This window comes from Hydra vulgaris, chromosome 04, assembly GCF_038396675.1.
Source record: "Hydra vulgaris chromosome 04, alternate assembly HydraT2T_AEP".
In the NCBI taxonomy this organism is placed as follows: domain Eukaryota; kingdom Metazoa; phylum Cnidaria; class Hydrozoa; order Anthoathecata; family Hydridae; genus Hydra; species Hydra vulgaris.
This window is the reverse complement of record NC_088923.1, coordinates 35,047,501-35,066,731: the sequence shown is the minus strand read 5'-3', so window position 1 is coordinate 35,066,731 and position 19,231 is coordinate 35,047,501. Positions and strand designations below refer to the sequence as shown.

General features: G+C 26.1%; 1 protein-coding gene across 2 annotated transcripts in view; it reads left to right on the top strand.

Moving 5' to 3' along the window:
• The window catches only part of LOC100201785 (MFS-type transporter SLC18B1), a 58,730-nt gene that overhangs the window by 8,082 nt on the left and 31,417 nt on the right, over positions 1-19,231 (top strand). For both annotated transcript variants that reach the window (XM_065796176.1, XM_065796177.1), the window contains exons 3-5: positions 14,333-14,406; positions 15,997-16,144; positions 16,545-16,613. In XM_065796176.1, coding sequence (XP_065652248.1) covers positions 14,333-14,406; positions 15,997-16,144; positions 16,545-16,613 — 291 coding nt within the window. The remainder of the gene's footprint in view (positions 1-14,332; positions 14,407-15,996; positions 16,145-16,544; positions 16,614-19,231) is intronic.

Here is a 19,231-nt window from a genome sequence, read left to right as displayed (position 1 = left end):
TTTTTTTGTTGGCCATGGCTCTTTGCAATTTTTGAAAATTAGAGTGTTTAAAAATGCGCAGAATAAACAATTGTAAACTTAAACTAAAATAAAAATAAACAAACCATAAACTGAAAAGAGAAATAAAACCTAAAAAAACAAACTAAACTAAACTAAAAAAATAAAAGTCTTAAAGAATGATAAAATAAATATAAAAAAAAGAAAAAAACAGAAAAAGTAGAAGCAAAAAATTAATGTCTTTATTTCAATTTAAAAGTGTTTCACTTTATAGAATTTAGAAAAGATTGAAGTTTCAAAGTTATATAATCCTAACTTAATTACTTTGAAACTTAAATATTCAAAAGTTTGATATTTTCTAATGTCTAATAAGAAAAAAAAAAAAAAAATAAAGTTTATCCGTTATAAGGATTTGAACCCTCATCCAACGCTAATTTAACAGTCGCGTCTCTTAAATGTAACAAAAATCAACCTAAGCGCTACACTAATATAGTGAGTTAAAATAAAGCTACATTGATATAGTGAGTTACAAGCTACACTAATATAGCTACACTAATACAGTGTACACAAAGTACACTAATATAGTGTACCACCAAGTATATAAAATACACAAAGCTACACTAATATAATGAGTCAAAAAATATTACGCTTTTGTTCCTCTTGTGTAAACTTGTTGGAAACGTTGAGTACATTAGAAATGCACATTGTAATAAAATATTGGAAATTTTCTTTCTTATTTTTGCTTCTAATTATTTTTTCAGACTGTAATATAGTTTTTTCATTTTTTTGATTGAAAACTTTTTAACTTGAAACTATTTGACAAGTTTGGCATGCTAGACAAAATCAATAAGCTTAACACATCTATACTGTAAATTTGTGAAATGGGGAAGCTTGCCAATTAAGTATTTAATGCTGTGTATCTAGTAAAGGGGCATTCATAAACTACTTATTTCGGACTCCACTTTCCTCTAGTACTTACCTGCATGCAAACAACCCTCTACCTCAATTTGTATGTACACACTATTTATTAAAAAATCGAGACCCTTCGAAACAATCAAAATAAAAACTTTTAATAAATTTTTTCTGAACTTAACTTCTTCACTTAAATTATGGGTTACCCTCTCCTCATACCTTCGTACATAATTTAGTAACACCCTTTAAGCAAATCATTTGTACAGACCAGTTATATTAAATTACTTATATATCTTAATAAAAATATTGTTTTGTAAAATGTATCAAAATAACATCACCAACGCAAAGGGAATAGGGTTGTTTTAAGACGGAAACATGCAAACATTGAAAATTTTTTTATGTTGATTAGTTCTGATTTGGTTTGGAAAAAAATCATAACTCACGTAAAAAGCTATTTTATTATAATAAAAGGTTTCAGATTTTCAAAAGGAAGTTAGAGTAGTTTCTTCCTAAGTCTTTGTACTCTGTAAGATTTATATAACATCTTTTTTTTGTACTATTTTTGTACTATTTACAAAACTTTACATTTAATGTTTAGCCCAAGGTTTAGATAAGATTAAGGTTTAGATGTTAAATCGGAATCTTTTATTCTTGCAATTCAGGTGTTCTCGATTTCATGTGTTTTTATGTTAACAACAGACCTAAAAACAAAACAAAAAAATTAAAAACATTTGATAAAACTTTAAGATTTCACATTTAAGACAATCATTTATAAATTTTTGAGGAAGATTTTAAAAGCTAAAAAAACAAACATAAAATAATCAAATTTATAACATTTAACTTAAAAAAAAAATAAAGATTATGTTGGATGAACTAATAACTCAACAAGAATGACTAGGAATTTAAAAACACTTGAAAAATGTAAATATTTTTATTGTGTTTCGCAGATGTTTGTGATCTACTTTGTGGAAAAAACTACTATGTTTAAAAATTAAAAGTTTTTGCAACTTGTAAAATAAAGGTCTATTTAAGATAGATTAATCATTTAAAATAGAATAACTATATTACCTTGTAATAATGATCAATCAATTTTGTATTATTACCTGTAACTGGCTTTAAAAGCTTTTCTTTTATATCCTAATATATGGAAGTAAAGTGATAAAACAGACGAATCAAACATTTATTAAACAATTAAATTTGAAACAACAAAAACAAAAATAACTATAGAGAATAATGCAATAAAAAAACTTCTAAAACACGAAATGAGGAACAAAATTTCAATATATAAATTCTTTTTTTTTTTTTTTTTTTTGACAAAATAATTACTCATGTTATGGAAGAAATGACATTTTTTTTTTTTTATTCACTTCCTCAAGGCCGAGAAGGCCACTACAGATAAGGAGGCTACTTAATAGTGGTTATAACTGCTCTCAACTCTATAACTCCGAAACACGAACCTTGACGAACAAGGCTGCTGCTCGGAGAAACAAGCTGAAACATTTAAAAAGTTTTTAAAATTAAAAGCATTTAAAATTATATTTGTTTGTAATCAAGCCTTACTAACTTAAACTGGCCTAAACTTAATCCTCTGGTAACTTAATTGATAAAAATAGCTGTTTTTTACATACCTCATCAATTATAAATTCCTTGGACAAGTTTTCATTCTTTGGAGAAATTTGGACTTTCTCAACCTTTATATAAGAAAAATTTACAAGTTAAGTTAATAAGTTAAAAAATATTTCAAAAATTCCCAAAAATTGTTTAAAAATTGGTGGATGTTATCAGGAAAAATATTTAAACCATTATTAAGGTGGTTTTCATTAATGAGACTAGTGACATAAATTGATAGCCAGCTAAATCGTACCAAATTTTACTTGATTTAAAATTATGTCAGGTAGTTTATGGTTTTTTTTAAATTTATTAGCATAAAGAAATAGAATATTAACAATTTAAATTTAAATCATTGTATTATTTCTGTAAACTTCATTATACACAAATGTATATATACATATATTTGTGTGTGCGTATATACATACATTCATATATATATATATATATATATATATATATATATATATATATATATATATATATATATATATATATATATATAAATATATATATATATATATATTTATATACATACATATATATATAAATATATATATGTATATATTTATATACATATATATATATACATATATATATATATATACATATATATATATATATATATATATATATATATATATATATATATATATATATATATATATATATATATATATATATATATATATATATATATATATATATACATGTATATATACATATATATCTATATCTATATCTATATATATATATATATATATATATATATATATATATATATATATATATATATATATATATATATATATATATATATATATATATATATATATATATATATATATATATATATATATATATATATATATATATATATATATATATATATATATATATATATATATATATATATATATAAATATACATATACATATATACAGGGCCGAACCAAGGGCGGGGCCAGCCGGGCTGCGGCTTGAGGTGCCAATATTGGGAGGGCGCAAATTTTAATAAATTAAAATAACAATAATCAGTTTATGAAACAAATTTTCATGGTGTCGCTGCTGCTGATAAGAAAATTATTAAAATTCTGCCTCTTGACACAAACTCCTAAATATTATAGCTCATTTTTGAACATTATGATTCTATTATGAATCGAACCAAAAAATTATCTGGTGCTGAATTTAAGAAGAAAAGAAAACAGCCCCAAGAAAGTGTAGAGAAACTACAAAACTGTTTCAAAAAACAAATTATTTCAGCGGATATTTGTATTGAAGTTAATTGCGGATATTTGTATTGAAGTTCAGATCATCATTTGTAAATAATTGAAGAGGAGATTTTCATCAGGCAAAGTCAAGAAGAATTTTGCAGAACTGATTCAGAACTAACAAGGGAGATGAAAATGCCCAGCTTTCAGGCCCAGCTGAAATGAATGAGGATGAACTTCATTCAGAAATCTCAGAAATTCCAGTGGTCTCAGAAGAAAATTTTCTACACAGGGATCCAGCAACATGACCTAAAATAATGGACAAAACAAGATGCTTTTTGATTGAGCATGGGCCAGAGCAAGACAGAAGAGAATTTTTCCCAAACACGCTGTGTGATTTTGACAACAGAATGCAACACTTCAGCTCAAAATAGTATGAAAAAGTTCATCCCAATGGTGAAAAATTTGTTCTCACTTGGCTGCAGTACAGCAACAAAGAAGACTCTTTATTTTGTTTTTGCTGTTTGTTATTTTTAACAACAAAAACGATTTCTCAGAAATTTCCAAAGGGTTTTGTGACTGGAAAAAACTAAACCCAAGAATTCTTGACCATGAAAACAGCAATGAACACCAAAGATGCTATTCTGATTGGAAAACTCTTGAAAAAAACCTCAAGGAAGGAAAGACCCTGGATTCTGATCTGCAGAGAGTTATCAGTGAAGAGATGAAAAAGTGAAGAGACATCTTGAAATTGTTGATGCAATTTTGTTCTGTACCAAGAACAATCTTGCCCTTCGGGGAACAACAGAAGACATCGGTCAACAAAACAGTAAGCTTTTCTGAGCTTAATTGAGTTGATTAGCCATTATTATCTTTTAGTGGCTGAACACATTGCGTCCATTAAAGCAAAAAAAAACCACAACATCCTACTTATCTCCTCGAATTCAAAATGGTCTGCCAAAAAAGAAGCAATCACACCATTGCACAGACAAATCAAAGTTGTTCTTCAAGTTTTGGAATCCATTATCCACAATCCCATGACAAATGCTGTCACAGTTAGCAGTGCAAAAGAACTTCTCATTCAACTTGATTTCAGTTTTTTGTGTTTGTTGGATTTCTGGTGTCAAATTCTTTCTCTAATTGACCGGGGAAACAAACTGCTTCAATCAAAAACTATTTCAATTGACATTGCCGCAAAAAAAATGAAAGGATTGAAGGCTTCCATTCAGAATCTTCGAGATGTTGGGGTGGACAAGATTATCAAAGATGCCACAGAAAAAGCTAACCAGAGCGGAATTGATGGTGGCTTTCCAATCAAGAGGAAGCGCAAAGTGAAGCGGATGGCACTTTATGAAGCTGAAGATGACTCTCACCTTCTCACAGTAGAAACAGAATTCGGATCTCAGTGCAACCTTGTGTTTGACAGCATTATTACACAAATTGAGTGGCAGTTTAAGGTATGTCTGCTGTATCCTCTGATTTTGACTTCCTCAGTGGGCATTCAATCTCTAAAAGTTCAGTGGATGAACTCAAGAAAAAAGCTGCAAATTTATCTCAAATTTACAAGGCAGATTTAGATTCTTCCGATTTCCAGTCAGAAATGGCAAGCTTTAAATTTCACGCTGCTGCAATGATGTATAACTTTGAAAAATCTAGCCCGATTGACATTTTGCAGCTCATTCATAAATATTCTTTGACCGATCTTATCCCAACACAGCAATTGCTATTCGCATCTTCCTCACCATACCAGTCACAGTTGCTATGTGTTAGAGAAGTTTCAGTAAACTTAAGCTCATAAAACACTATATGAGGTCAACAATGGGCCAAGAACATTTGTCTAGTTTGGGTATAATTTCAATTGAAAATGGAGTGGCAAACAACATTGATTTTAATGATGTCATTAGTGAATTTGCCTCAAGAAAAGCCAGAAGAGTGACATTGAACTAAAGTATGTGCAACCTTAATGACAAATTTTACTTATAACTTGATGTGAAAAATATGATATTCTTTTTTTTTATGTTAATAAATTTTAAAAAAACCATAAACTACCTGACATAATTTAAATTCAAATTAAATTTTGTCAATCAAAGTAAATTTAAAATCAAATTAAATTTTGTCAAATCAAAGTAAATTTTGGTACGATTTAGCTGGCTATCAATTTATGTCACTAGTCTCATTAATGAAAACCACCTTAATAATGGTTTAAATATTTATCCTGATGACACTCACTAATTTTTAAACAATTTTTGGGAATTTTTGAAATATATTTTTTAACTTATTAACTTAATTTGTAAATTTTTCTTATATAAAGAATGAGAAAGTCCAAATTTCTCCAAAGAATGAAAACTTGTCCAAGGAATTTATAATTGATGAGATATGTAAAAACAGCTATTTTTATCAATTAAGTTACCAGAGGATTTAGTTTAGACCAGTTTAAGTTAGTAAGGCTTGATTACAAACAAATATAATTTTCAAAACTCTTTAAATGTCATTTCTTCCATAAGATAAGTAATTAATTTGTCAATAAAAAAACTTCTATATAATAGGGTATAAAAGAAAAGCTTTTAAAGCCAGTTACAGGTAATAATACAAAATTGATTGATCATTATTACAAGGTAATATAGTTATTCTATTTTAAATGATTAATCTATCTTAAATAGACCTTTATTTTACAAGTTGCAAAAACTTTTAATTTTTAAACATAGTAGTTTTTTCCACAAAGTAGATCACAAACATCTGCGAAACACAATAAAAATATTTACATTTTTCAAGTGTTTTTAAATTCCTAGTCATTCTTGTTGAGTTATTAGTTCATCCAACATAATCTTTATTTTTTTTTTAAGTTAAATGTTATAAATTTGATTATTTTATGTTTGTTTTTTTAGCTTTTAAATCTTCCTCAAAAATTTATAAATGATTGTCTTAAATGTGAAATCTTAAAGTTTTATCAAATGTTTTTAATTTTTTTGTTTTGTTTTTAGGTCTGTTGTTGACATAAAAACACATAAAAAACTATTTGAACGCATGATATATATGATTTACTTTGTTGATAAGTTTTGCAACTTGTTTTTTAATATGAACCTTTTATATATGCATTTATTTTAAAATTGTTTAAAAACCACTAAATATTTAACATTGTAATAATCATTCTTTTGCTATATTAAATTGATATGTTGTTAACATAGCCATTTAAAAAGATTGCTGTTTTATACATACCTCATTAATTTCAAATATCTTGGATAAATGAACAATCTTTAGAGTAATTTGGGTTTTCTCATTCTTTATAAAAGGCAATTATTAGCATTAATGTTTATTAAGTTACTATATAAAATAAATCATTTCAAAAATTCCAGAAAGTTCAAAACATAAAAAAAGTCTATAAATCAATAAATTTTTTTAAATGATATATTTCATAAAAATAAAAAAAGGATTGTTAGATTATTAGAGCACCAGATATCCCTAATTGGTTTTAAAATTTCCTAATTAAAAATAAGTAAACTGCAAAACTGGTACAAAAATCTACTGGCAGTCAAAGTTTTAATTAAGGTAAAAATCCTCAAACCTCTGGTGCTAATATTTCTTTGCCAGATGAAATGCAGTGCGGTTAAGCAGAATCAATCTCTTAATAAGCTTTAAAAAAATGCTTTTGTAATTATTTCCAACTAATAAAATATATTATATAAAGTTTTGAATTAGTTACAAAAGTTTTAAAATTTATACCTTATGGAACCACCATTTGGGAACCACCATTTTGGAACCACCATTTTGGAACCACCATTTTGGAACCACCATTTTTGTTTCGTGCAATAAGTAAAAGTGTAAAAGCTATTTAAACAATTTTTTAATAATAAAATATGAATAAAAAACTTGTAAACTTCAAAAAATTTAGAAGTTAAAAAATTTTTTTTTTAATAAAAGATCACTTACATTGCAAAGCTATATACCTTATTGAGTTTAACCCCCTCACATTTTTCAATAGTAAAATAAATATCCTATAAACATCCAGAAAATAAACTTTTTAATTTAAATTTAATAGTCCAGTAAACTAAAGATCAACAGGTCTGTACAAAATTCATTTTGAAACTGACCTCTAAATCTTTCGTTTACTGGGCTATTAAATTTAGATTAAAGTTTATTTTTCACTTTTTAGTTCAGAAAAGATTATATATTTTTGCTATATTTTATTTGCTACATTTAGTCTTTAAAATGAGTTACAGTATTTAACAATTATAACAATGCTACCTAACAATAAAAATGTTATGTAGCATCTTTATTGCTATGTTGCAATAATATTATTAAACAGTGACCAGACTACAAGAAATGAGAGGAAGAGTTGTGATTAAGTTTCCTAGTAGCAAGCAACATTGGTGCAATATTGATCCAATATTTATGTCATGGTTGGCTAAATGTTGTTGACAATATTGCACCAATATAAAATTTTGATATATATATAACAAATATTGATTTACAATATTGGCTATATATAAACTGCAATAAATGCCAAAATACTTTTTTGCTGCATGAGAGGAATTGAACCCACAACCCAGATAGTCGTGCTTTAACATTAGGAACCTATTATATCCACATGATTACACTGCTATATCAATGAAGAAAAAAATTAAAAGATCTTAACATTTTTTTTTGCATACAAATGAGGTTTTTATTATGTAAACATTATTTGTACAAATGTACAAATATTAACCTCCCAGAAATGATAAATTTTAATTGAAAGCTGGTATTAAAAACTTTAAACTCTTTAAATTATAAAAAATAAATGTACAAATTTAAAAACTAAAGGGTAAAAAAAACCTCATCATTCAATTTTTCAACATCTTTACTATAATTGGTACTAAACTTAACTCATTTTTAGACAAAGTTTCTAAAAAAAAGTGACATTAAATTGATTTTTGCTAAAATAATTAAAATGTTTTATTTGGATAAAATATTAATTTAAGTTTATACCTAATGTAAATATTTCAGATGCTTCCTGTAGAATAAAAAAATTTAAAATTATAAAATAATCTAAAATACATTTTACATTAATGAAGAAAATTTACTTTTAAGCATACTATAACAAAATATATTTTACCTTAAGCTGTGCACAGCTTGCAAAAACATTTTAAACATTATTAGTAATCTAATATACATTCAGAATTTTTTAGAATATTAATTTCCTAGAAGATGAAGAATTAGATTCTGTGTTAAATTAATTTTTAAGAGATGCAGTATTTGTTGTCAGGCAAGTTCAAAAAAGATTTTTGGAATTAAAAGATCTCTATAACATTTTTTTTAACTTTAAAAAGCTGTCAATAGTATTAAAAGTGGTAATCTATTTTTATGGTAGTTTGACTGGCAACAGTTATTAGTATGAACTATTATATTTGAAACTGTCATAACAGCAATCAAAACAAAAGATGGAGAGAATGATAGTTTCAAAATAAAAGTTTCACTCAGTACAGTGTTCAGTATTTTCCATGTTACTTTTATTTTAGGAACACTATCTAAAGAGTTCAGCGTTGTTTTACCATGTTGTAAGGCGAGTTCAGCGTCGTTTTACCCATGGGAATCTAATATACTTATTTAAGTATATAAAATTTCACCATACAAAAAAATATCAACTCCATACCAGACGACTACATGGAACTTACTAATGCACTACACCATCACACCTATAGACATTAACAGCCTCTAATATTAGTAAATCGCAATATTGCTCTTTAATATATTTTTTTGTTTATAATCTTAGTTTAACTTCATCCTTGTATTTTATTTAAGATTTGTGTTATTATTTGTGTAAGAGACTGTATATGTGTGAGAAGTATATTATTGTTAAATTATTTAAAAAAATACCGCCCAATATACAAATTGACTAAAGAAGACAGCCAGTTAACTGGGGTCCAAAGAATAGTGACATGTTCAATGTTATTGCTACTGCTATGTCTTCAATTAAGATCTTATTATTTTTCTTGACAGCAGTTTTGTTTTCAGTTTCAAGCCTGTCATAATTAACCATAATTAGTTGTCTACTTTTTGAAAAAAAATTAGGTATAAGTATATTTTTTTAAGTTGTAATCTTTTAAAAATTAATTAAACCTATCAGATGTTTTTAAAATCATATAGTGAGGTGATATATGCTGTTTCAAATATAAATCAGGATTAAAAATAATGTTCAATTAAACTTATTCTTAATTACTTTATGCATTAATTTTGACAAAACAATTAATACTTAAGAATAAATTAATAATAGATAAGATTTAATTATTGAAAAGCCGATGTGGAGGCGAAAAAGGATAGGGTAACATAACTTAACCAAGGATAACATGAACAAGAAAAGGTTTTGTCAAGGTAAAGGTAAACTTTGTTACCTTAGATAACATAGATGATGTTATGATGATGATGGTGATGGTGATGGTGATGGTGATGGTGATGGTGATGGTGATGGTGATGGTGATAGTGATGGTGATGGTGATGATGATGATGATGATGATGATGATGATGATGATGATGATGATGATGATAATGATGATGATGATAATGATGATGGAAGCTCTGCACATCAGTTGCAAAACATTAACATATCATTATTAAATTTAACAAATTAAAAATAAAGTATTTTACAACCATGTTTTTATGACCATGGTATGTTGTATTAAAAAGTTTAAAAAAAGTGAAAAGTGTAAGTTAATTAGGCAAATAAATAAAGCACCAACATATCTTGTGAGGTTTTTCTAAAAAATCTAGCAAGGTATAAGAATGCTTTATTTATTTTGTGCTGAATAAAAAAACAGTTTTTATTAGGTTCAATTATTTTTATTGATCTTTTTCATTGCTAAACAGAAAAAACACAGAAATGCATCATTTTTTATCTTTCTTGAAGAAAGTTCAATTTTACCTGCATGAACACAGGATAAGCAAGTACTACAATATTTCTTAATAAAGCATGTAGAAGTATTTAAAAAACTTACCTTACTAGTAATAATTGATTTAGAAAACAAATTTTTAGATAAAATATCAACAACAAAAAGATATCAAAAATTTTTAGATAAAATATCAAAAAGTATGAAAGGTTTCGGAACTAAATTATATCATCAGTAACAATTTCAGAGTTTAATAGGAATATCATATTATAAATTAGGTTAATGTTATCTAATTCAGTTTTACCAGAAGTTAAACCCTCTTTGTGACATATCCAGGGCCTTCACAGGCCTATATTGACACTAATATAGTAGTTTGGGCAGCTTAATTTTTACCTAAACTCCAGCTTCAAGTAGTTAAAAATTAATATAATTTATATACATAATTATATACATTTATAAAATTAATATAATTATATGCATATTCTTTATTGAGTACAGGAACAATTTTTGACTTCTTACCAGCATTTAACACATTTAGGAGTCGATTCACAAATATCTATAATGGTATTTGCAATTATATTAACCAGAAATATTCTTAGGTATTGGATTTGAAACAACATTCAATATCTATTTAGAATAAATGATACTTATGAATACACACTAGCAGTACTAAAATATTTCTGGGTTTGTCCCTGATCATACTTATTATTATTTATTATTGAAAAGTTCTCATTACAATAAGTTATATCACCGAAAAATACCTGCTTTCTCCACCATACACTTTTATCATCTTGATAATCATAGCGCAATTCAATGCCTGATATATCACAAAGTGCAAAAAAGTATAAAAAAGGTTTGCCACCTACAATAATTTTAATCATTTTTTAATTAGGATTTTTGGTATTAGGTTGCTTCAAGCTGGAATAGATAGTTTATTAGAAAATTAAAGTCAACTTAAAAATAAAAAACATCTTAAGTTACCTAATAGTAATTAATTTAAAAAATTAATTGAAAAATAAGTTTAAAAAATCAACATAAATAAACTGCTTTAAAGACTAAAAAAATCTGAAATTTCTTTTATTAGCTGTCCAGATCTAAACAATAAGTTGCAACATTTAAAACAGGGATGCAGAGTCCTGAAAAAACACTGACTTTATATCTCTATTGTTTCCAGGACTGTAGTGTCCAGAAACTCTAAACATGTTGTTGACTTATGATTTGCTATAAGTAAAAAATTCATGAGATTCAATGACTTATTGTTTTTAAGCCCAGAGTCCTGGAATCCCAGAATCCTTGCCACCATTATACCTAAGGGCTTCAGGTTCAAAAATGATTGTTCCTCTTAAGAAAAGTCTTAATTTTTTTTCCTATTAGTAGTTCATAAACTTTTTTATACTTTTAGAGCTCCTGTATACCAAAAACTAGGAGGTAGGAATTTGATACAGGTCACAAAAATTGACCTGTATCAAAAATTGATACACCCTTTCCTACAAAATTTGATAGTATAAATTTTTTTTGAAAATGGCATATTAAAAAATGTAATTCCTTAAAAATATTAAGAATAACCCTTGAAACAATAAATCCTGAAGAAGATCTTCAAGTTTTAAATTGTGCAATGGAGGGCTGGAACTCAAAGGAGCAAAGAACAATCTTCAAGGATATCCTTGAGAAAAAATTCCAAGATAATCTTATTTTTGTTTTTTTCTAAACTTAACTGTAATCTAACTTTTTTTAACTAAATTTTTGAAACACTAGGTTAGAGTAGTATATAATAATAAATAGTTAGCAAACTTTGTAGGTTAGAGTAGTATATAGTAATAAATAGTTTTCAAACTTTGACACAAATAACAAAACACATGTTAACATTTTTGAAGTTAATGACTTTTAAGTAAAATTAAAAAAAAAAAAATTAAATTAATCAAGTTGTACTTAATACCAATACTTAATCTGTTACCATCAGTATTACAAAGTTTATTATGGATATTCCAAAACATTTATTTTTATTTTTACACCTAATATTAGATCTAAAGAACTAAACATATTTTGTTGAAAGAAATAAAAAAATGGTAATAAAAATTTTGTATCAATAATTTACTGTACTTTGCATAGTTAGATTGTAATAAATAAGAAAATTTAAAATGCATTTATATATATTTGAAATATTTGAGGTTTGTTTGTTAGTAGTGTTAAAATAAATATGTATAATTTTGTTAACTATAAAAATGTATATTTTTAAAAATTGTATTGTGTAATACATAAATCTAGTATAATTCATAATACTAAGTTTTTCCTCTACTTGATAGTATGTAAACTATGTAATTCACTATTATTTATAAATTTAATTCACAAGTTTAACAAAAAAAACTATACAGACACAATATAATGCATTAGTAAATATAATACTTATGTTTTAACCTAATGATGAATATTTGGTTTGTTATTATGTGTATATATATATATGTATATATATATATATATATATATATATATATATATATATATATATATATATATATATATATATACACACACACACAAACACACACACACACACATATATATATACACATACATACACAAAAATAGACTATTTTTTGTCTGTATATATTAACCTTAACATTGTGAAAAGATATTTCAGCAACATTTAACTGGAAACTTTATTAAACATATAAAAAGAATGAAACTGAAATATATAATAATCCAAAATATCAAAAACTAGATTCTAAACAACTTATTTATACATTTTTATAAATAGTAATTTTTATAAATAATAAATTCCCTGACTTGGTTTCAACTCCAACATGGTTTGTGTAGTAAAGTTCTCTAATAAAATTCTGTAGTAAATACAATAAACGTATAATTTAAGTTTTGTGCTATTTGTCATGAAAAAATTGTTTCATCAATTATTTTTATAACGAATAGCACATCCTTACTAGCATAAATGTATATATTTTTAGCACTTCAGTTCTTCTTGTAGAATAGCTTTTTTGATATGACATCTTTTCAAGATTTTTACAATAAAATTTTTGTGACAACGCTAAAACGCTAGTGAAAACTTTAACTTTAATGGCAGCGAAATATGTTACGTGAAAATAAAATGTAAGATTACGACAATACGATTTGCAAAATTAAAGCTTGATAATTTGTAACAATAGGGCATTTTTACAACATTAGGGCTGTTTTTTAGCAACATTAGGGCAAAAAGGCCAGATTGTTACATAATGCGTTACATTAGGGCTAAAAAGCGTAACATTAGGGCTGTAAATTTGCAACATTAGGATGATTATGACTACTACTACTACTACTACTACTACTACTACTACTACTACTACTACTACTACTACTACTACAACTACTGTTAAGTTCAAAATTAATATAAAGATATAAAAAACAAAACAGGGCAAGGATAAAACTTTGTGGTAGTGCACAGATTACTGGAAATGTTAAGTGTACTCAGTATTGTCAATTAAGAACAACACTCCAGTACATAGATATCTTAAATTTTTATGGGTTATTTATTTGGAGTTGATTTGAGGTAAATAAAACTTTAATTTGTTTATACTAATTAAAGTCAGTATAAATTATAATTAGACATAAATTAAATTATAATTTATACAACTCTAATATTTATTGTATAAGTGTGTTGTCCGTTAATGGCAACACTCCATTATTAAAAGATTTTTGGAATAACTTTGTTTGAGCTGTATAATTTTTATAAATTTCAAATAAATATTTTTTTTAAATTTAGGTGTCAAAATTTGGTGTGAAATTCACATTAATAATTGGTTGTTTTATTGAAGCATACACTGAGATTCTATTTGGGTAAGTAAGTCCTAACTATTTGGGTAAGTAAATCTTAATTATATATTAAGTATACAAGTTCTTTTTGGTTAACAAAAGATACTAATTACCAAAACATTCTTTACGCACCAATATTCTATAATTTTATATATAATTATTATTATTTTTATTAATTATTAATATATTTCTATTTATAATTACAATCCGTTCTCAATCTTCTGACTCCAAAACATGAACCTTGACAAACAAGGGACTACCAAACAAGGGACATGATGGAAATCAAATTTAGAACTTCTTGCTTAAAAAGTGAGTACTCTACCACTTCCATTACCATATTATGGTATTACAATTATGTATTTTAAATCAGGTATGTATTAAAAGTATTTCATAAGCTGTATATTGGAAGATGGCATATCTTAGTGAGAAAATGAAAACTTTGTCTCTTCACAATAATAGTAAAAAAATAAAATGGAAGAAATAAAATGTGAATTCAGCACTTTTTGAATCAAATATTCTTGAGAAGTAAACTTCACAAAAAAGACAGCTTATGGTATACAAAAAAAAAAAATTAAATTTGAAGATACATAGAAAATATAAAATAACATTAGGTATACAAACATAGGAAAGGTAATTTATCAAAATCTTGACATACATAGAAACAAAGAGAGTATAATGAAAGATCTGACATTCATTAAAGATCTGAGGAGTGATAGAGTTCAGTTTATTATTGTCATTAGGAATAAGGAATTAAAGAAAAGAGTCAAAAAGAAAATAGAAAGATACAGAAGAATAAAGGAAGAAAATGGCAGCAGATGGTACTTGTGAATATATATATATATATATATATATATATATATATATATATATATATATATATATATATATATATATATATATATATATATATATATATATATATATATATATATATATATATATATATATATATATATATATATATATATATATATATATATATATTAGAGTGGTCCACAAAGCCATTTAATAAAATAAAATGATCAATTCTTGCCTCTAATTCTATTCATCTTAGCATAGCAATGATTTCTGCTGATTTTTGTTTAAATTGTTATTTCCAGGTTGTTTAAGATGAATTTTTTTTTTACATTTTTTTTTTTATTCTCACAAATTTAAAGAATTCACTTGTCATTTGTCTATTGACAGACTTACTGGCTCCATAAACCTGGACTGTCTTACGAAACATTTCCATTTGAATTGATCTTGTTATCAACTTTTTCACCACCTAATATACATATCTCATACCCCATCACTTATAAATGAAGCTTTTTATTTACTTCCACAGTTTATTTGTTTACAACATTAATAAATAATCAATTTTTTGGGAGTAGTGGTATGTAGATGGATAAAAAAAAAACAATGACCTTAATTTTCAATATCCTAGACATATTGTAAGATTTCCACATAATATTTGTTATCTGGAAATTAAACTTACAAAAATAACAACAACGAACTTTTTTTTCCTCATTTTTTTAAAACAAAGTTTTAAGTTGTCTTTTACAAAATAATTTTGAGCAACAGAAATTGAGATTCTTAAAACGTGCTCTAATTTTAATTTGCTCTTATATTTTCTAGATACACCTCACTTATAATTGATCATAATACATTTATTGTTTACTGTTTTCTTATTCGATCTGCAACAGCATTTGGTACTGCGTGTACTCAAACAGCTGAATTAGCATTAGTTGCTGTTGTGTTTAAGGAAAACAAAGCTAGTATAATGGTAAGTATTTCTTTAGTTTCATCATCATGTTATATTAATAAGGTAATATCTTTTTTTATATTTATATATTTTTTTATGTTTTATATTTATATATTTTTTTATTCTTAACTGCCAATTAAATGTAAAACGTTTCAATAAACATTTAAATTTGAATAAGAATATTACTATTCTGCTTTTGGTACCAAAAATTTTTATATAGTTAATTTTTTATGTTTTATTTTGTAATTTATTTATGTAAATAAAAAAAGAAAAGAAAAAGGTGAATACAAAATTAAAATAAATTAATTTTTTCTTTATCTCTCATGATGAAGGGAACAATTTTAACTTATTCATTTTACTTCCAAGTTCCAAGACTTAAATTTCTAATTACGTTTATAATCAGATATTTAATTATTTCTAGGGAATACTTGAAATTTTTACTGGTGCTGGTTTGATGACAGGTCCAATTTTTGGTGGTATATTGTACAGTGTGTGTTATATAATTCTATAATTTTTTTAAATTAATATATATATATATATATATATATATATATATATATATATATATATATATATATACATATATATATATATATTTATATATATATCATACATCAGAACGCACTTTTTTTTGCGTATTGCGTATTGAGTATGCTACTCATATCATACTCAATACGCAACTCAACGTACGCAATTTCTTTAAGTATAATACTCAATATGCAACTCATAGTACGCATTTTTATTGAGTAGAATACTCAATACACAACTCATAATACGCATATTTTTTGAGTATTTTGCGTAAAAATATGCAATCTTTTTGTGTGTAAAATATAAATTAGTTGTTAAAGTATATATTTTTTTATAAATAACAAACAAAAACACTAAATTATAATTTAACCATTATACTTTGTTTTTTAAAATAAATTATTATGGTTTGCGTGTCGGAAATCGCGTCTTGAAGCCTCTAGGGAGTAAGTAGCATTCCTTTTAATGACTTTATGAGCTTGTTTCAAATAACAATTTACAATTTGCTGTTTTACAAGTTGATAAACTTTGAGTTGCTTTGTTTTGTAAGTTGATAAACTTCTAGCGTTTGCATTTGAAATAATGACTTTTTTTATAATTTTTTGTTACTTTTATGAGGCTATAGATGTATATAAGATGCAAGTATTTATCTTTTTATCTATAGTAAATAAGTTAGATAAATAAAATAAATCATTTTAATCTTTAATCTTATATAAACTAAAGTAATTTATATATGTAATATAATTTAAACTAGTTTTATAATATTGCTTATTTGCTTAACAAAAGTTTTATTTTAGATTTTTTGCTTTAACATGTATGGAAGATCCGCCAAACGAAAATTAGGTTCAGACTCTAATGTAAAGAGTTTGAGAAAAAAAAAAGAAAAAAGTATAAATAAAGAAGATAAAGAAAATCAGTCTGTAAATAAACAAATAAATTCTGATAGAAGTAATCGTGCCTTAGCCATATTTTCGATTGAAAATAGTCAACCATCGTGCAGCGAAAGCATAAGCAATGCTTTATTAACAAATATAAGTATTAAACGATATGTTAAAGAGATTAATGAAATTAAACATAACTTGAAAAACAATAAATTTCCGCGTAAAATTTTCAAATTTGGTGACACTGAAAAAACTTACAGTTTGGTTTTAAACTTTTTTCATTGCCAAACCGAAATCGATTTTAAGCCCGGAAAGAAAAATTACATTTTACCTGCATTTATTACTATAAGGTATTACATGAACCACTAGGTAAAAGTGGCAATTTTTTTAAGCATTTTAATTCCACACAATGTAACGGCAAGGACGATTTTATGGCTTGGAAAAAGGCTTATGATGATATAAGTCTTGATAATGATGATGACTCGTTGTTAGATGACAATATTATAGATCTAACTAGATATGTAAAGTCATCCAATATGGCAACATAAGAGCTAGGTTGCGGTAGTGGTGTTGCTTTGTTGCGGTAGTGGTGGCTTTGTTGCGGTAGTGGTGTAGTGGTAAAGCGCTCGCTTCATAAGCGAGAGGTTCCAAGTTCGATCCCCACCACGCCCCTGGTAGTACCGCGCTCAACTTGTTTCTCCGCGCAGCAGCCTTGTTCGTCAAGGTTTGTGTTTCGGAGCTATAGAGTTGAGAGAGGGTTATTAACCACTAATAAGTAGCCTCCTCATCTGTAGTGGCCTTCTCGGCCTTGAGGAGGTGAATAAAAAAAAAAATAAAAAAAAAAAAAAAAGGTAACATTCATCTAAAAAGACTTTTAGACCGTCATAAAATTCATTTACCATGCGAGAAGTCTTTTGTCTATAATATAGTTCCTATGGTAGTTGAAAAGATAAAAAAAACAATCACTAACTGCCTTAGAAAAGCCAAAACTATTAGATTAATAGGTGATATCTAGGATAGCCGCCAGTTGGCTGATTTTTTTGCCTTATGTTGCCAGGTTACCTTTGCTGATTTCAGTAAAAAGCTAATAGTTCTTGGTCTTCAACGAATGAGTGGCCCACATAATGCTGAAAATATTATATTGGTTTCAGAAGAAATATTAAATCAAACTGATTTCGATAAATCTAAAGTTGACGATTATGTGAGTGATGGTGGTAAAGCTTTTCTTAGAGCTTTTCTGCAAATGCTCAATTATGAATTGGAAAACGGCAATTGAATTGAAGAAGGCTTTTGGGAAGAATTATTTGAGAATGACGACAGTGATGAGAATGATCAGGAACTGAAAGATTCACCTGAAAACAAAATTAAACCTGAAATTAACGAATTGCTTACTGAAGAAATAAATCCAATCCAAAATGATATTAAATTCAGCAAACTATCTAATGAGATTGATGCTGAGATTGATGCTACTGGAATTGATGATGCTGATAAATATGAATTTGGGGAGCATAGTATAGTAGATCAATTAGAGTTTGAACTCGGCAGCAGAAAAGTACGTCGTTTTGCACAAACCACAAATTTAATATTTCTATACATAATACTGTGATGCAAACGATTGAAAACTATTTTGTCATTGCTTTATTCATTTGCTAAAAAAACTCATCAGACAATTCAAATTGCCCGAATCTTTCAACAACAAAAA